Source organism: Dipodomys merriami, unplaced genomic scaffold, assembly GCF_024711535.1.
Source record: "Dipodomys merriami isolate MVZ:Mamm:240054 unplaced genomic scaffold, mDipMer1.0.p SCAF_12, whole genome shotgun sequence".
Classification (NCBI taxonomy): domain Eukaryota; kingdom Metazoa; phylum Chordata; class Mammalia; order Rodentia; family Heteromyidae; genus Dipodomys; species Dipodomys merriami.
The window spans coordinates 32,962,454-32,983,250 of record NW_027202493.1 but is presented as its reverse complement, the minus strand read 5'-3'; the positions used below and the strand labels follow the sequence as shown (position 1 = coordinate 32,983,250).

The 20,797-nt window shown below is 40.1% G+C and overlaps 1 protein-coding gene across 3 annotated transcripts in view; it reads left to right on the top strand.

Annotated features, from left to right (window-relative positions):
- Positions 1-20,797, top strand: part of Palld (palladin, cytoskeletal associated protein) — a 333,844-nt gene that overhangs the window by 161,600 nt on the left and 151,447 nt on the right. For all 3 annotated transcript variants that reach the window (XM_070016512.1, XM_070016511.1, XM_070016513.1), the window contains exons 9-10: positions 7,815-7,934; positions 10,206-10,548. In XM_070016512.1, coding sequence (XP_069872613.1) covers positions 7,815-7,934; positions 10,206-10,548 — 463 coding nt within the window. The remainder of the gene's footprint in view (positions 1-7,814; positions 7,935-10,205; positions 10,549-20,797) is intronic.

Below are 20,797 nucleotides of genomic sequence, written 5' to 3'. Positions count from 1 at the left end.
GTTCAAGACTAGGATGAAGAGTGGATCAAAAGTATATACATCCTGTGCTTCCCAAACTATGTGATGAAGTAGCAGAGTTGCTGTGGTGCCTCTCCATTCTGACAGGAGGGCTCTCATAGGTTTCAACATATTGATATCTGACATCTGAGAGGATGAGCCATATATATGACTAGCTGAAAATAATTCCAGTTTACAACAGGATGGCGGTTCTCTCTCTGTAACATCCGATCTCTGTGAAATTGACATCTTTCATTTGTTTGTGTTTATTTGGGAATATGGCTCTAGGGATTGAAGTCAGGGTTTCATGCTGGCAAGACAGTCACCTGCACCACCCCTCCAGCCCTAAAACTGAGCTTTTGATTGACGTGTAATGAAATAAAGCAAAGACCGCATGAAAAGATCTATGGGGACTATGAAATAAGCCTGACCATGTCCAGTCTGACACTGAGAGGATATCCAGGGCCCAACGAAGGCATTCAACCAATAGAAAATAATTATGGTTATTTAAAAATGAACAAACATTTCCTTTTGTGGCAAGTATATATTTTTTCCAAACAGTACCTATTTCTTTCAGACATCCTATTCAGTTGTTTGGAAATATTAGGTATAGTGATTTGTGTTGTAGCATCATTTTTTGAAAAACTCGCTGAGATACTTAACATTCCCATGATCTAAGAAGGACTAGATAGACTAAAGGAACTCTAGCATGTATATCCAAAGGAAAATGGAGTGAATTCTAATGCTGAAGGCCTTTTTTTCCTGTGTGGAGCTTCTAAAATGTTACCCTTTTTTTTTTTTTTTTTTTTTTTGTCGGTCATGGGGCTTGAACGCTGGGCCTGGGCGTTGTTCCTCAGCTCTTCAGCTCAAGCCTAGCGCTTACCACTTGAGCCACAGCACCACTTCTGGCTCTTTCTGTTTATGTGGGGCCTCATGCATGCAAGGCAAGCACCACTGAACCACCTTCCCAGCCCTAGAATGACTTTCTTGGACAGAGACTGAAGGACTCTTCTCTGTGCAATCTGAGCACCTGCAGAGAAGGAAGGGGGAAGCAAAGTTGTGACTTAGGAGTTTCTCCTCCGAAGACACATTGTGCTACAGGCAACACCATCACTGACAAGCGAGTCTTCTCCACTCCGAGCCCAGGCAGGCAAACAGATTAACGCCATCTGAGCTACGCTTCTAACATGAGTGAGAAAGAAGAGAGCAAGCAACTCTCCTGCAGGCAACTTGGAGAATGCAGATTTGCAAAGAGAGAGAAAGAGAGAGAAGGCAAAGCTGTAAAGTCTGTCCTCAGATAATAAAATTGGTGATCTAAGAATGAACACCGAGAACTATGATGAACAATGCAAAGGGGCAAAGGGGGGGGGGTGGAATAAGGAGGTTTTAGAATGGAAAATTTGGTAACATAGCCTATAAAATACAGGGGAAACAAGACAAAGAACGGATCCAAGAGAAAAACAGATTTTAGAAAGTTACAGAAACCAGAGAACCAGCCTGCAAAGACCATAGATGCATAGACGCATGGGTAACTAGGGTTCCCGGAAAAGAAAAGAAAGAAGAGGAAGAGATGGGATTATCAAAGAACGTTTTCAAAAGCATGCCCCTACTGAAACCTGTCCATTTCCAGAGTTGGAAAAAAAATTCCTAATATATAATGCTTGAAATAAATTCAGCAATCACTGTGAAATTCAGAATACCTAGGAAGGGAAGCTTATTGTATAAATGCCCCATTGGGGTGGGGGGGGGAAGGGAGGAATTAGGTTATATTCAAACTGTGATCAGAAAGGCCTACACATCCTCCCAAGCCACACTAGACACGTGAGACAAGAGAGTCAAACCTTCAGAAGGTCAAAAGTAAAATTACTCCCAACCCAGAATCTAGCCACAGTCCAGTCTTGGGCGCTGTGTGAAGATGGAGTCTGAAGAACTTTTCAGACAGGCACGGTCTCAGAACAGTTCCTCCACCACTCTTGGTGGGAGATGTGCTCTACCACCATAAAAGAGGGGTCTCAGAAAAAGCAAGATGAAGATGCAGGGAGCAGGAGAGAATCCCCAGCAGGGCAGCAGCGGGGCCTCAGGTGTGGAGGGGAAGTGCAGGCTGCAACAGAGTGACTCCCGGAGAAGTTCGCCCTTTCCCTCCGTTACTGAGATGATAAAACCTGGAGGAGCTGCTATTCCACCTTGGTTGTCCTGCGCATGTTCATGCCACTGCCCAAGACACTCTGCTTCCCCACAGCAGTGTTCTGAGCTTTAGAAGTGGGCCTTGTTGTGTTTAGACATAGACGATACAGTGATGTCTATGCCACCGACGATCTCTGCTAGATAGTCAGCTTCTTTTCCACACTCAGCCCCAGCAGACCATCTCACCGAGACAAGATTGTATTTCCTGGGACTCACCTGTGACATTGGCTACCCAGAGACCCAGGCAGGTTTTCTACAAGTTGAGACTAGTTAATGGCCCTAGACAGTATGCTTGTTATCTGATTTTCTTTCTTCCTTCCTTTGTGCTTGTTAGGCAGATACTCTATCTCTGCGTTATACCTCTACCCCTGTTTTGCTCTGTTTGTTTCTGTACTCCTGGCAGCACTCTGGGCTTGCCATCTGGCTATTGTAAGCTTCCCATCATAGTTCAAACAACAGATATTCACCACTAAGTCCAACTCTCTTCCATGGAGATGGAGTGGCATGGAGTTTTCTGAGTGAGCTGGTCTGGAACCAAGAGCCACCAGAAATCATCCTACCACATAGCTAAGATGACAGGCATGTGCCATAGTGCCCAAGTATTGGTTGAAAAGGGTTCCCAGGAAATATTCTGCTCAGGCTGGGCTTGAACTCTGATTCTCCCGATCTCAGCCTCTCAAGTAGGTAGGATGACAAGTGCAAACCATTAGTACTTGACTTGTTACCCTATTTTCTAAAAGTAGAGAGCACATTTCTTTAAGGATACATACAGAGGAGATGGTGACCATATAAAGAAAATCGAAGGATCACTATTTCAAAAAGAGAATATTAACTAGGGAGGATACAGTAGTCATTCTAAAGCATGAGCAGTATTTTATGTCTTAGACTTCATAGATACTCAGAGCTCATGTGTGTGAATGTGTGCATGTGTGCATACATGTCAGTACTGGCATTTGAACTCAGCTCCTCTTGATCTTGCCTAACTTTTCCACCAAAGCTGCCCCACTTGACGTTCCAGGTTTATGTTTATTTCCGCTCTAGTTTTATGTTAGTTAGAGATAAGAATCTTGGATTTTTCTACTCAGGCTGGCTTCTAATTGCAATCCTCAGATCTCAGCCTCCTGAGTAGCTAGGGTGGCAGTTGGTGGCATGAGCCACCAGCCTTTTAAACACACATCTTCCTATATGATGGAGTTTACCATTTTTTTTAAAGTTCTTATTAAATATCAATACAAACATTACATTTGCCCGCAAATAAATTGCTTTGAAGGAAGCAATGTCTCCTCAAAAACCTAAGAGACCCAGTAATCTTATCCCTGCTTCCTCCTGACTTTCTTCCTATGAGTTTCTGCAAAAAAAAACAACAACATAATAATAAAATTGGGTTTTGTTTGTATTTAGCCAAGTGTTAAGTACATCCAAGGACTTGAATGAGATTCAAGCCTGCCTTCTGGGAGACAATACTATAACTAAGTAAATTTTAGGCAACTGTAAAAAAGCAAAGAATTTAGTACCAATAAAAATAGTTTCTGACTTAGTAATTTATTATATGCCCTCAAGTAAAAACCTCAGGAAATCAAACTTAGGAAAATTGGATTAAAATGGATCATAATTAAAGTTATTAATAACTTTAAAGTTTTCCACTTATGCTGGAGACAATTCTTTACTACAGACCAGTAAGCCCCAACTCCCTTTATTTGACATGAATAGTCATTTCCTGACTTCCACTCCTTACCAGAATTTATTTTACAGATGTCTTAATGGTCTTTGTTCAAGTAAGATGCTACCAGATGAAAATTCAATATTACATCCTGGCTCATCTCATTTCCTCGTGGCTTTCTTCATTTTATAATGTCAGGACCATACAAGCTATAGTGAACCTTTCTCTGAACAAAACCTGCTCCTGGGAAGGGCGAATGACCCTAGACAAGAAAAGCCAAATAACTTTTGAGGCATTAAACTAAAATTTTAACCAATAAAAAGCACTATAGTCTAGCAATGTTTGTATCACTAAAATAATATACGATACTTTTTCCTTCTCTGTTTTTAAAAAGTCTTCTCTAGATGTGGAGTTGGTTATCTACTAGCTATATCAGGTCTTCTATATCTTATTTTATACATGCAATTCCTGAATATTCATATAAAATGACTTTTGCTCAATCAAATTAGAAATACACAAAGTATGCTTGGAGGAAAATCAGTCTGAAATTCTGTAGACAATAGGCTTTCTGTAAATCAAACATTATTACCTTCCTCCAATTCAAATTTCATTTGTACACTTATTAAAAATAGTTACAGAGAACCTGAGGTGTGCTAAATGCTGAGAATAGATAACCATCAACACTACAAATGGTCTCAGCTGTCAGAGATTATTTCCAGTCAAGGAACCAGAAATGAACAAACTGTATAATGAATTATTTACTGATTAGTTATATACTAAGCTCACCTTCTTTACAGATTATCACTCACAGTTTTGACCACATACAATAAAAAATATAAAAATAAATAACTAAAAACAAGTTACAAAAATGTTTAAGCCCTCTGCTCAGTTTGATTCAGAGAGACTCTGGGTCAGTCCCTAATTGTGCTTGACATTGTTAAAATGTTTGTGGGACCCACTGTGTGTTTTCTGTGAAAAAATCTACTCGCTGAAAGCAAATGTTGCTCAAAAGACAAAGTAAAAGGTAAAGTACTTAATTTAAGGCATCAAGGGAGAGTGTTCAATTTATTGAAAGGTAGCATGTCTTTAGTGGAAGTTGAGTAACATTTGGGGGGAAAGAATGTCCCAAGCGTGTGATATTTTTCTTCAATGTAATCTCCCTGGAATCACGTACCTATGGGTACCAAGGTACCCACTGTATGGGTACCACTGTAGTTGTGATACATGCCTTCATGGAAAGTTCTTATCCTAAAACCACATGTAGGTGATAAAATCTGACCAAGTCCAATTTAGAAAATTAAAAAAAAAATCTCTGAAAATGTAATGTTTACAGAAGCATGTGAGACTGAGTAGGAGGGCTTAAATCTTCCAGTCCCTTGCTTCCCTCCAAGTTCCTTGTGTCTAAGCTAGGAAAACATGCAAAACAACTGGGGGAAAAAAACCATATGCCTGTGGGAGGCGGGTGACTTACCTTTAGCATCTGGGTTGTAGCACTAATTGGCCATGGCCTTGAGAGAATTCCTTTGAACCAATCCTGAAGAAATAAGAGATTTGAGCCCCTCACTCTGAAATCCCTGAGAGTACTTATATCCTAAGTTTTATTTACCCTTCTCCAGTTAAGTCTACATTTAACTCCCTCTACAACCATATGAATTCAATTAAAACATTCCCAGTCCCTTGCACCCCTCCAGTTACATCTTACTTCTCAAATGATTAATCTTAGGTGAAACTCCAACTTGAATTATTTCCACACTTTCTATCTTCCTCTTTAATTGGAAAGCCAATAACTGTGTACAGTATTGTCAAAACACAGAATTACCTCATGCTCTCTGTTATTCTATTGTTTTTCCTTCTATTTAGTGAAGCTTTTAATCAAAAAAAGTTGTGTCCTTTAAATGTAGAAGTACCTCCTCAACCTGCATCTTGAAAGCCTTTTCTTCATTTGTCAAATAGTTATGATTAATGGACAGTTATTGAACCTGGAACTATAGCAGATGTTACAGGAAGTGTTGTTAGCTGCTTGACCAATCATACAGTGAGTGGCAATTATCCTTTCTTAAATAGACTAAAACATAGCATATACACATGTGCATGTGGGCACGCACATACACACACACACACACACACACACACACACACACACACACACACACACCCCTAATACCTCTACATGTGACTGAGTTGAATATGAAATGAATTTCCTTCTGTGAGTTCTAGTTTTAAAAGGTTTAAAAATCCACTTTTTAGGACAAACTTTTCTATATTTTGCACAAGGTAAAAAATACCATCTGGAAAACATATTGGTTAAAACTCTTTGGCCCCAACCCAGATCTACTGAATCATCCTCTCTCGAGGAGAACAGAAGACTAGGAAATCAGCATATTTAACAAATGTTCCAGGTGATTCTTATCATCAAACAAGTCTGGGGAACACCACCATAAAAGTCAAGATCCAAAATGTTCAAGAAAACCCACACAAAATTTCATAACAGTCCCTCTCAAAAATGCGAGAAAAAAAAAAGCTATCCAGTCTCATTGAGGATTTCAAGTACCTTCGCTGTAGTTTATACAAAATTAAATCATAGCTAGAGCTTATGAGGACCAACTGCAGAATAGACGCAAAATGAGTGTCATAGCTGCCAGTTCATTCTTCGGCACTTTAGTTTTCCTAAGTCTCTCTACACAGAATCACTGGTTTTAAAATATCAAAATCACCTACGTGTCAATCACACGCCACAGGTTTGTTCATGGGTTTTTCCCAGTTCCCACAGTGCACCTCTCATGAGACAAGGGAATCTTTGTCATTGATGGAGACACTGAAGTGAGCTTAGGTGAGCTTTTATTGCTTTCCTATCCGTCACACTGCAGCTTCCTGTTTCATGGGATGTAACCTTGATTTGAGTTTTCTTTATGGAAGCACAATATTGAATCTCTAAAACACAGTGTGTAACCTAAGTCCAAGACAAGTTCTACCCCCAAAAAGTAGTATTTTTCAAAAATGTCTTGAAATTTAAAATGGAAAATTAAAATTGAGAATTCAGAATATAGAATTAAGATTTATAGACCATTTAAACATTCCTAAGGAAAAAAAGAGAAAGAAGTCTAGTACTTATACTTATTTCAGGCTCCTGGATGGACTAAAAGTCTAGTTGACTATGCAGTATTTTTAATTGGCCAAATGTTAGCTATACTAGAATTATCCCTAATCACAAAGACTGGATTTCTTTTGCCCCTTTCTGCCATTTTTTCAAGATAGCTTTTTCTTTGAGTCTGTAAAGATAAAACCAAACATAGTTTCATGAATTAGTTTTCTTTTCCTTTGAATACCTATTGTATTATACCTATTATATTATGATACCTTTGTATTATGATAAATTCATAAATTTGTATTTTGAACAGATAATACAAATGCATGATACAAACTTTGTACAAACACATGAAGTAACAGAAGATAAAGCAGGTGTACAGTTCTCTACATTTTAAATAATGATGTTAATAAGTTTCACAGGTGGCTTAAACCTATAATCCTAGCTATCCTGAGATATGAGGATCAAAGTTCGAAGCTAGCTTGGTCTGAAAAATCCAAGAAACTTTTATCTTCTAGCTAATCCACAAAAGACTAGAACTGGAGCTGTGGTTCACGTGGTAGAGTACCACTCGTGAGGAAGAAAACCAAGGGACAGTGTAGAGGCCCTAAATTAAAGCCCCAGTACAAGCACACACACAGAAAAAAACAAGGGTCTTCAATTTGAATTTAAAAGAGAGCCCTAAACACTTACATGTCATCTGATATCTAGACAATATTTTGAGACGAATTTCTTCATTACATCACTGATAGTGAAATTGAAGGAAGAAAGCTTTATTCTAGAAGGCTGAAATGCTTGCTCTTAAGAAGATTTGGGGGGAAAAAGTGGTTGGAAAAGAAAGACTCAGTGGTTTATCCTGATGAATGACCCTGTTCTCTTCCCTTCCAGAGGAGATTTGCACCCTTGTCATCGCTGAGACTTTCCCCGAAGACGCTGGCATCTTTACCTGCTCAGCAACAAATGAGTATGGCTCAGTGACCAGCACTGCCCAACTAGTTGTCACTTCGGGTATGTGGTTCTGTTCCCCAGTGCTCTTTCTACATGTCAAAAGCAACTATCCCAGGAGCAGTCAGCCTTTAGGAATGCTGGTGGTACCTCCAGGAGTTACCCCCCAACAATCAACTGTTTTATCTGAAACAAAGGCTTTGGGGGAAGGCTATGAAAGGGGGCAGAACTGTGGATAACAAGGCACTCGTTTTGGGGGCTGTTTTGTTTTGGGGGGGTTGTTTTTTTTAATAATGCAGTCTCATTTGGGGAAACAATGGAACTGGTTTTCTAAGTCTTTGTGGTAAGCTGGAATCCTCTCCACCTAGAAAGTCATCTAGTAAGTCAGAGTGCAGTCATGCTTCTCAGAAATGCCAGTGGATGAGGTCCTGAGACACTGGTAAAATTAGATTGTAGTCTGGGCCACTAAACTTCTGGAAAAAAATTCAATAAAATCCTAGTGTAGGACAAGAGATGTAACAAGTGATAGAGTGCCTGTCTGGTACATGAGGTTCTGAATTACAAAAGAAGGAAGAAAGAAAGAAGGGAGGGAGGAAAGGGAAGGGAGGGAGGAAAAGGAAGGAAGGAAGGAAGGAAGGAAGGAAGGAAGGAAGGAAGGAAGGAAGGAAGGAAGGAAGAAAGAAAGGAAAGGAAGGAAGGAAGGAAGGAAGGAAGGAAGGAAGGGAGGAAGTGTAATTCAGAAAAGCAATAAAGATCTTAAAAGTCAAACTTCAATGATAATTTATAACTTCTAAATAAAGCAATATGTTAGAATATTACAACCAATACTCAAAAATAGATGGACATTTTCTAAACTCAAAAAAACATACCACCAGGGAAGGCATCCTAAAACACCATGTTGCTTTGATTATTTCTTTTACTTGGCTATTTTCTACTATTATTAATGAGCTTTCTTCAGTTATGGTGATTGGCCCATCTCGATTAGTCAGCTTACAGAGTTGGGTTTTTGGGGTTTTTGTTCTGTTTTAAATCTCTTGATGAAGCCTGGCCCATAGTAATACACACGGCAGGGAACCAGTAAGTGGAAGTCTGCTGCCTGAGACTGCGTTGGAGAACTCCATTGCCATTTGGTTCCTGGAAGAGCAAGAACTCAGGGCTAGGTGGCAGCAGAGGCATGACCAAAAGTGGCTCCAGGGCTGAAGGAGAGTGAAGATTGTATATGCTTTTCCATCTCCACTGAGAAAGGCAATGAAAGGGAAATGGTTAACATGAAGGACTCCCGTAGGCATTCCGTGGAAATGCTAGGGTCATCATTGGAGTCATAGAGTAGGGTGTATTGGGCATGTTCATTTGCAGTTGGCTAGAAGACTATTCCATCAAGTGGCTATGCCAGTAGTGGGGAGCTCAAAGAACAATAATAAAAGAAGGTCTGCTGAGATCTGGGAAAGGTGAGGGGAATATATATATATATATATATATATATATATATATATATATATATATGCATATATTTTTATTTATACATACATAGAGAGAGAATATTGTGGATAACAAAATAAAGTCTCCTTTCTTCCTTCCACTGTCACTGAGGCTTGTACTCAGGGCTTTAACACTGTTCCTTAGCTTTTCTGCTCAAGGCTGGTGCTCTACCACTTGAGCCACGACTCCATTTCCAGGTTGTTTTTTGCAGATTAATGAGTAATCATGTCCTAGATTTTTCTGTCTAGTCTGGCTGCAACCTGGGATCCTCAGATCTCAGCCTCCTAAGTAGCTAGGATTACAGGTGTGAGTCACAGGAACTTGGCAAAAAAAAAAAAAAAACCCACAACAAGCAAACAAAAACACCTCTTTTCTATTTAGTTACAGCTGTGACAAATATCTGGTGTAGAAAACATTTCATCCATTTCACTTTTCTTTCCTTCACTTTAAAATAAAATGAATATCCACATAAATGTTTTATAGCTTGAGCTAGTATGCACAAACATGGATCGGTTTCCAGTGAGCCTCGTGGACTGAAAAGTGAGAAGTTAAAGCATTTTGGTTGATACTCTTTGTGTAGTCTTTTTTTATTATTATTAAACCAAGTTCTACCTTTAGGTCTTATTTGGAGTTAATGAATTGATGAGTAGTTTCTCTGTGTCTGAATTCAGCTGGGAAATGAGACAGGTGGGAGACACTTGAAGTAATCCTGGAAAAGCCAGGCCTACCAGCTGGCAACTCTATACCTAGTGAGGGCAGCATCCCCCTCTAAGAACAGGACACAAGGGATTCTCAGGAGACCTATGATGGCGAGAAATGACTTGGTAGCATCTCCCTTTTCTTCCCTTTTCCTAGCCAACACTGAAAATTGTAGCTACGACTCATTGGGATATGCCAACAATGACCACTTCCAGCACTTTCCACCGCCCCCTCCAATCTTGGAGACGAGCAACTTTGAGTTGGCATCCAAGAAACCATGTGAGGTCCAGCAGGTGAACAGCCCTGACTTAGGACTCAGCATGGCAGCCCTTCAGATGCAATTCAGTTCTGCCGAGAGGGAAACCAACGGAGTCCACCCCGGCCATGGAATGAATGGACTGATGAATGGCAAGGCCAACGCTAATAAATCTCTTCCGACACCAGCGGTCCTGCTTTCACCCACCAAGGAGCCACCGCCCCTGCTTGCCAAACCAAAACTGTGAGTACTTCTGCATACTTCTACAATAATTTCCATACTCCTGCTACTTTCCTCTCTGGTTAGAAAACACTTTTTTTTTTACAGAATTCAACTACAGGGCAACTTGTCCAGGCAAGTTTTCCCTTACTGATGAAGCCTGGATCTTAAGGGGGATGCTTCAAAAAAAAAAAGGAAGGAAGGAAGGAAGGGAGGGAAGGGGGGAGGGAAGGAGGGAGGGAAGGAGGGAGGGAATGAGAAGCTCAGTTAAATCTTCCTTTTATTAAAGGCTGTAACTAGTTTTGAATGTGAAAATAATGCATGAGTTCCATGGCCTTCCAACTTGTAGCCAAGAGTGTAACTGCTCCCAGTAAAGATGAAAAAGGTGGCTAGGTGAACTCAGCGCCCTCTAGTAAAATATGACCAAATATTTTCATTATAGCACTCAGTAAGGAGATCTGATAAAGATAGGAGGAGACAAGTCAAATCTGAGCATGGAAATTCAGTGTGTAGATCCTGGCAGAAGGAGTGAAACCAGAGATAGGCTTGTCAGGAAGAAGAGTAGAGTACTCTTCTCAACTCCAGTGACTTGGCTCCAGAATCCCAGGGAACTGCATAGTTCCACCTTCCTATTTGATTTCTGATATTTTCTTAGGATGATAAGGATGGAAAAGCTTGCATGAGCTATTTCCATTGGCACTGTGCAGCAGAGTTATTAAAAATGGAACCATTACAATGTCAGAGAGAAGTAGAAATAAGTGAACTCAAAACGTTCTATCATAGTAACTTGAGTTACTGCTCTGACACAGGTCAGTCAAAATGCATGAGCTATTTAGAATGTGTAGGCACTCGATTGGCCCAAACCTAGGAAACTCCCTTGTATTTCCCCCATAAGGTCTGGTGTTTGTGATTTGGTGCAAGAAAAATCCCTAGATGATAGGTATTATTCTTTGTTTCCCTAGTCCTAAGCATTCCATGTTCTTTCTATGATCGGCTCACTTGTTAAAGGAGAAATGATTATGACGTGCTTACATTAGAATAATAACCTTACATTTTGACATTCCTCTATTATTTACCAAACCAACCCCCAAAACATTTTTAATTAACAAATGGGCAGAGTGTCATAAAAAAAATAGTCTTCTGAACAATCTCATGTCATAGTTTCAAAAATCTACCCAGCACGTAATTTTTTATTTTCTTCTGGTTGTTTTTTTTTTTAATATGATAGAGCTACTGACTAAAGTTGCATTAAATAATGAGAAAGCGACCTATGTCCTGGCTCTATGTAGAGAGCTTCAACAGGCAAAATACGCTTTTAAAGAAAATAGCAGCCATAAAAGAGACTTACTTATAGCACCAGCCGTCAAATTAATGTCCACTATTCACTTCTTTCCTCTGTGTATTTTAAATATGTGTTTGTAATGCTCTTCATGAGACAGGTCCCTGCTTTCCTGGGAAAGAAAGGGTGATGTGTTTAATGAGTGGTACTTGACTGGTTCTTGATTAAGTGAAGTTTATCTACTATAACAAGCCATCATGAATTGGTGATAAATCAAGGGAGAGTAAACATGAAAACTTGTTAACGGTCCTTAACAGCTCTTCTTATCTCGGGCATCTGAACAATTCTGTAGTTTTTAGCTCTGATACCTGTTTGTCTGACGGGGGCATGTCTACAAATACAGGCAGAACAATTTTGTGGTTATTAAGGGGACAGGTAGCTCAGGCACAAATGTGAAGAGTAACATTATAATGTGTTTACGAGTCAGATGTCCGATGTATAATAAGACAATAAAAAGAGATGATAGTGTGAGATTGAAAGGAGGAAATAAGGGAAAAGGCAGAACAAGCATGTAACACAAAATCTGGCGGCCGAGAAGCAGTATTTACCTAAAGTAGATTTTATTACTGTTCTTTTTTTTTTTGTCAAATCTTTGAGTGTCTACATATTTCCCTAGAGCTTTGCTTCACAGTTTTCATATTGTATAATTACCTGCCTTTAGCCAGGTAGAATATAGTACATGATGGATGACACTTTATCTTTTTTAAAACTTTTTCTTGGTTGGGAAAATTTTAAATAATTAAAATATAATGCTTTGTTTGCATTATAAAATCAGTGCATGGTGATGTGACAATTCAAATAATGCAGAGGCAATTAAAGAAAAATGTTCTGCGTGTCTGGCCCTCTTGAGGTTATCTGGCCTACTGGTTTGGTCTGGTCTGAAAAGGTTTGCTCTTTCTTTACCCATTGCATCCACTGATAAGAAAACATTATGGTATGTCATATTCAAATCATGAGATTTGTTGTTTTATCATCAGCTGTGGAAAATCTATGGTTTGCTTTCATCTTTATCCATCACCCTGTGATTTTTACTTCCTTTGATAGAAAGAAGTTCATCCCTGAGAGTTTTATGATATTTAATGTTTATCATTCCAAATCAACCTAGTAGGAAATAATTAGAAGGGGAAAGTAATACAAAGTAAAGTACTTGTTCTTGAAAGAAGTTAATCTGGTCATTGTATTTAATTTGTTAAATACTTGTAGAAATGATCTTGTTCTTGTTTTGACTTTGATTTTTGTTTTGTTTGTTTGTTTTGGTGCCACTACTGAGGCTTGAACTTTATTCACTCAAGGATGGGGCTCTACGAATTGAGCCATAAATCCACTTCAGCCTTTTTGCTAGTTAAGTGGAGAAAGAGTCTCATGGTCTTTTCCATCCAGGAGAGCTTTGGACCTGACGCTCATATATCAGCCTCCTGAATAGCTAGGATTACAGGTAGGAGCTACTGGTACCTGGCAAAAGTGTCATTTTTAAAAAAAGCTCCAGTTATGATCATACAAAGTGGGGGGGGATTTAAAACTGTCATGAAGGGATATAAATATCATAAACACTTCTCTAAGCCCTGTTATTAGATAACATCTTCAGTTATCTAATACAAATCCTCAACAGTACATTCATCATCAGTAGACTTGCTAGTACCCCAGACCTCCCTTCGGGTCTGTCCTTCCTGCCATCAAGGGGAGTTTCTGGCTTGGTGTCATGGCGGCAGCCAGTCCATTTCCTATAGCCCCAGTGTCTGCCTCTGACATGGCACCTCAAGTGCCAGCTGAACATAACCAAACGCAGGTCATTTGATAATCGCCAGAGGCGCTGCACAGTGGCCTTGCAGACTGCCTTACCTCCTGCTGGGAGACCAGAAAATCACCAAGGACTATAGGAGAAAAAACACAAAAACAAAAAAAACATTAGTTCTGTGACTCGGTGGCCAATATTCATAATCATCTGTGACACTACCAAGAAAGCATCATGACATCATATGTGTTGTCAGCAAAATGGGAACAGATGTAAATCTAACTTATTGCCTACTTATCCACTTCTTTCTCTACAAATGATGCCTGAAGATTCAAATTAAATGTTGGGCTCAGTGTGAACCATTCTGGGTTTTCCAAATAACACAAAACAGTTCTTTAAAGGCCTGAAAATGCAGTCAATGGGAGGAAATCCTGGGAGTGTTCAACTCAGTGGTTGATTTGAAAAACATACAGAAAAGTATGCCATGATTTTTTATTTTTGTCAGTTGTGAAACTTGAACTCAGGGCATGGGCACTGTCCCTAAGATTCTTTATGCTCAAGGCTAGTGCTCTTCCATTTGAGCCACAGTACCACTTCTGGTTTTTGAGTGGTTAATTGGAGATAAGAGGATCCTGGGGAATTTTCTGCCTAGGCTGGCTTCAAACTGTGATTCTCAGATCTCAGCCTCCCAAGTAACTAGGATTACAGGCATAAACCACCGGTGCCCAGCCATGCAGTGATTTTTTTCTAATGAGCTTACCTTCTCTATCCAATCAAACAATAAGTAAATAAAAGTGCTATTTTCAAATCCCATTAATGTCTTTCTATTGTGGGGTCTTCTGTCTTATGAGAGAGAGAAATAGAAGATACACACAGAGAGAAAACAATTAATAACAGAAAGGGAAATGACTGTAGGGTGAAATCATGAGCAACTCTGTGAACCCAGGAATTGTCAGCTCAGCAGATAAAATTATGATTATTTGCCACCCTAATGCCAAAACTATAGACACTGCCATAAAAGTCCATGCCCATATGACAGGAAGAATGATAATAAAATGTTTTAAAATATTTTTTCCACACTAAAATCAATGGCTCTTATCAATTGCCCTCTCTCAATCTCTAAAGAAAAAGGCAGCATCATTACTTCCTACCTTAAAGGAAAAAAAAAAATGGAGCCAGGTTCCCACTAGTGGCTCGTGTCTGAGCTCCACCTACATGGGATGCTGAGATCAGGAGGATCACAGTTCCAAGCCAGCTTTGGCAGAAAAATACAAAAGTACACAGTTGAATGTGCCTCCTGTCACCCAAGCTATTGTGCTATGTAGGAAGTGAGAAATAGAGATTGCACAGTTCATATGTCTACCCAGGCAAGAAACAAGATTCTGTCTCATTGATAACTAGTTCAAATGAGCTAGAGGCATGACTCCATGCAGAGCACCTGCCTAGCAAATATGAAGTCCTGAGTTTAAAATCCCAGTACCAAAAAAGGAGGGAAGGAAGGGAGGAAGGAAAAAAGGAAGGAAGTAAGGGAGGGAGGGAGGGAGGGAAGGAGGGAGGGAGGGAGGGAAGGAAGGAAGGAAGGAAGGAAGGAAGGAAGGAAGGAAGGAAGGAAGGAAGGAAGGAAGGAAGGAAGGAAGTAGGTAGGTAGGAGGCAAGGAGGGAGGGAAGGAAGGAAGAGAAGGAAAGGAAGGAAGGGAAAAGTAATTTTAGGTTAAAGTAGGCACTCCAAAATAATTGCATTTTATAACCTTGCTCCTTTCTTTCTCATTGAGTCCACACCAATTATTAGACACAACTGTCTCCGCAAATTTTGTCTCAAAAGAGAGCATATCTCATAACCTCTTTCATGCCCATATAGCAGGATTTTTGGTGTCAGTCTAATTCTAGGCGGACAAAGCAAAGCTGTGTCTTCAGAGCAATCAGCATATTCAAAATAAGACAGATATCTCTTCATGGCATATGCAGGAATGGGAGAGCATGTGTGTCAGAGAGGGAAGAAAAGAGCAGTCTTGATCACTCTTTATCAGTGACTCAACTCTATTAGGACTTCTATATTTGGAAGTTCCTTATGGGTTCTCCCAGGCACAAATAATCAATACAAATTGTGCCCTCACCTGGAATATTCTATTACTCCCTGAATGTTCTTCTAATAACTGGCTTCTTCTTGCCTTTCAAATCTCAGCTACTTCCCTGACCACCCATCCTAAAGTAGCCACCCAACCACACTCCAGGAAAGCATCCCCTTTAATTATCACAGAGCACATAATTATTTCTGACAGTGTATGTACTTGCCTTCTGGTTATTTGTGTTGCTTTCCCTCCAGTATTATAATGTAAGCTCATTGAAAGCTAGGCCTTGGATTCCCTCTCTCCCCACAGTCTAAAGCGGGGCTTGGTGCTTATATACCTTGTAGAGTAAATGGGACCTTTGGAAGGACTAGTGGGACACGTTCATTCTCTAGTGCACATTTGCAAAGCCTGTCAGCAATGTCAGTGCAGTAACGCTGCTGTTTCAAGGTGTGTAGACTTGACATGTTAACACCCCTCATCAGATGCCAGACTTTTGATGAAGGGCTGAGGCCTTCTGTGTTACTCCCTTCCTGTCCTGTTTATCTTGGACCAGAGCTCAAACCCCAGTGTGTGGCTTGGACTGTGTAATTTAGCAAACTGAACATTTTTCCATCCTTTAACCTCTACTAGCTAGGGTTCAAGATCTCACTATATTACTCTTTGACATTAGAATACAGGGGGTTGTCTAGGTTCTAATCTAGCCTGAGCCTTACCTGGTAGACAAAAGGAAACATGAAGGACAAAGAAAAGTGAAGCAAAATGGCCTATGGCAAAATATATGATAAGTAGCCGAAGAATGTAATCATCAAATAATTATGAGAAAGTTCTTCAATATACACAAATGCATCTTAAAATCTGGTGTGCTTTGGATTTCCTCACTGTTATTAAACACCTGCAAGGTATTGGGAAATGCTGGGTGCCGGCACTGAAATGAATGTTGAAAGCATGGTCTTTGAATAGTCAATCATCTGATCTCCAAGATCATGCACAGATATGCACAAGAACGTACACAGATCCACACATGCTCACATACATAAACCCAATCCCCAAATTAGATTCAGTACAATCTAAATGCCTTTCTATCCCAGTTTAATGTTGAGAAGATAAACCATTCTACTTTTAACTCTGGAGATTCCCTATGTACCATCTCCATTTTGGGTTAAAAGATTTTCACTGTCTTCAATGTCAATAGCAATTCAATCCAATAACAGGGAAAATGCAAAATATGGAAGCAGAGGGACCTTCAAAATAACACTGGGAAAAACACGGGGCAGAAATTAGTCTTTCCGGATTTCTATAAAATTTCAGAGAAAGGGAAAGAGAAACAAAGACAGACAAAGACACAGTCACCCAGCCCATTCAGGAGTAATCAATACAGACTATAGAAGCAATTCTGACCCTGATTCTACAGTTGGTGCTTGTGCAAATATGATCTCTTCATTAATACAATGTGATGACGACTTTACAGTACCAGTGTTTCTGTTGGATCCCTTTGAAAACAACCCCTCCCTGAAGTGGAAAGTCCAATCAAGGAACTTCCTGAAGTGTGAAACTTTTAACTAAGGAATAACATTTTGATATATTCTTAGGATTTTTTTTCTCTTGTAAGTATTGGCTCTAACACAGTGTCACATTCTTAGGCATTAGGATAATGCTACTTTGCTACACTCGTCTCTTGGTAAAGGTAATGCTTAATTACATTTCCAGAAGAAAGCTGAGTACTTACTTTTATGGCTAGGAGTCTTAGTTGATGTGTAATATTTAACTGGAAATATTTGCAGATGCCCTGTCTCCACCCAAAGTGGCACTCAACCATTTGTTTTTAAATATACTATAACTGGGCATTGGTGGCTCATGCCTGTAATCCTAGCTGCTCAGGAGGCTGAGATCTGAGGATCGCAGTTCAAAGCCCACTCGGGCAGGAAAATCCATGAGACTGTTAACTCTGTTAAACCACCAGAAAACCAGAAGTGGCTCTGTGGCTCAAGTGGTACAGCGCTAGCGTTGAGCTGAAGAGCTGAGGGACAGTACCCAGGCCCAGAGTTCAAGCAGCCCCACGACCAACAAAAACAAATAAGTAAATAAAAATATACTATATTCACCTTAGCTATTTGGTGCCTTATAACATAAGGATACATGATAATGCAATTTCAAGTTTCCATCGCACCATGCCTAAATAAGAGTAACTTGAAAGCCAGAAGTTAGTGGCTCCTTCTTATAAATCTAGCTACTCAGGAGGCTGAGATCTGAAGAATGTGGTTCAGAAGCAGCCCAGGCAGAAATGTCCATAAGACTCATATCTCTGATTAACCAGCAAAAAGCCAGAAGTAGGGGGTGTAGCTTGAGTGGTGGGGTACTAGTCTTGAGCCAAAACTCCAAACAAGAGTGTGAGGCTCTGAGTTCAAGCTCCAGTACCAGCAAAAACATTCAAAGTTGAAAAATATGGCCCCTCTCAGATAAAAGGGACATTTTTAAGGAAAGGGAAGTAAAGCTCTGAGGCCACATATAAACAGTGTGTTCAGAGGTCATATTGGGAATTGGATACCAAACTGTTAATAATGTTGCACTACAGTATAGTAGCTACAAATAATATACATGATGCTAATTTTACAGGAAATAAATTACCCAACTAACATATTCATACTAGAAGGAAATACATCAAATGTTACCAAGAGTTCATTGAGTCATCAGATCTGAAATGGATCGTATTGTTTTATTCACCATGCTGTTTTCTAACTTTCCCATGATAATGTCTAGTACCTTTATAATTGCATTGAAAGACGTAAGTGCTCTTGAGCCTACTCTTCTATCTTCCTCCCAATCAAGCCTCAACTCAGTTTTTCTCGGTCATGGATGCCCTCTGCCAAGTCATAATGCTCAAGCTTCGTGTGGAGCCCAGTGGGGAACAGAAATCCAGGACACTGAATTGCCCTCCCCTCCTCTTGAAGCTCCCTCTCTTATTCTGGAAATTCAGCCTCTCAAGAGTCCAACTGTGGTTTTATTTATTGTAAAGATACTGTACAGAGGGTTTATAGTTACATGAGTAAGGTAATGAGTACATTTCCTATCGAGCCTTGTTCCCCCCTCCTTTGTTTTTCCCCTACCATCCCTTCCCTCCCCACCTCTCCAACTCCTCCCCTCCCCCTGCAAAGTTGTAAAGTTTATTTTCAACATAGTGACTTGTACATCTCATTGTTACAATGGGTCATCCTATATCCTTATTTCAGCATTTTTTTCTTTCCCTTCCCCTCCCCAAATCAGAAAAATCTGTATACAAGATGCAGGGCACCGGAATCAAATACAGTAAAAACAGGGGTTATATCATGGGGGAAGAACATACAAAAGAAACAAAAAAAAAATCACATAGTACTTTATCAGTACAATAAAAACGACAGCAAGAAAGATGAACTCATCCTAGAAAGCCCTCTCCCTCAAATGTCCTGCATTCCAAAGTGACTTTGCTCCTCTAAATGACCCATCTCCAAACCAAACTATTACACATCTCAAGTGTTAGGCTAAAAGGGACATGAAATAGATAGATAGATAGATAGATAGATAGATAGATAGATAGATAGATAGATAGATAGATAGATAGATAGATAGATAGATAGATAGATAGATAGATTGATTGATTGATTGATTTTTAAGACAAATACTTAATGCACAGAAATCCGAATGGAAAGATTTTTCCTCCGAGACAGTGGTGAAGACTTCAAAAAGATATGCTGAAGGAAAGAAGGAGATTCCAGTTCAAATAACAGAATTGCAGCAAGTGTGTGAAGAAAGATAGTTGTGGTCACTGTGGAATGATGAAGGCCAACAACAGAAGGTTAAATGGAACTGTGAGAAATGACAATCAGGGAAGGAATGCGAGTGTTCCCTAGCAGTGGGAAGAATTCATCTGAAACCTAAGAGGGAAACTTGTATTGCATTCAATGGCATCTTTTCCTGACTTTCTCTTAGCCATCATCAGATTCAGAAGGTGGCAACTGACCGTGACAGCCCCGGGCCCAGTGGGGAGGCCGTTATTTTGATCTTGATCCTTGAAAACTGGTCATTTAGAGCATTATCCAAGCAGTACAATTAGGGTCAGGAAAAGAAGCAGAATAAGTTAGATCAGGGATTAAGTCAGAAAGGGAATGATGGGAAATGGACACAGGAGATGGGAAAGGCACACGAAAATAAGTTACACCAAGAACAACACTTACTAAGGGGAATGTGAGATTTCACAATGTGGAAAGGCAACAATAGTTACGATCAAAGGGATGAAACTGAGGTGCAAAATCTTACAACAAACTCCTTCCAAGTCATAAAACAACATTAAGCCATATTTGTTTGAGTGCCTAGTTAAAGTAGAGGCCTAAGGTCACAGAAGGAGAAGAGGCCAAGGAACCACAAAATCAACATGTGAAAAGAAACACTGTGATGATGGTAGAACTCCAGATGCTGAATAGGGAAGTCACTGAGAAGAGAGGGAAATGTGCAGGGTGGTCAGGGAAGAGCTCAATTGTAGGTGGAATGCAAAGACTTTAAAGAGAGGCAGAGGCTGAATGATCCTGGCAACACCATTGTGAGAGAAGTTTCACAAAATGGGGGAGCAGGAGAACTCTCCTGCTCAGGGAAGAGGATGATGGGATTTGTGACATCAGCAAGGAAAACCTGATTCCACTTAGGTCAAAGTGGTAAAGAAGTTTGAGCACATAAAGACCCCAGTTAGGAACAGTCAAGGCATTCCAAAGGAAATGGGAAGGGTGTAGAAAAAGACCATGGAGGCCAGGCACCGGGGACTCAGGCTAGCTACTAAGGAGGTTGAGATGTGAGGATCATAGTCCAAAGCCAGCCCTGGCAGCAAAGTCCCTGAGACTCCTATCTCCACTTAACCATCAGAAAACCGGAAGTGGTGTTGTGTGGCTCAAGTGGTAGAGCACTAGCCTTGAGCTGAAGAGCTCAGGGACAGTGCTCAGGCCCACAACCGACAGAAAAGAAAAGAAAAGGAAAGCAAAAGACCAGAGAGGGAAATAGAGAAGGAAGAGGAGTGAGAAGAGAGCCATGGGGGTGAGGTTTGCTCCTGAGATGGTTAGACTATTGTCAAGATCACTGTCAAGACTATTGTCTTGATGACCATGGGCTGTT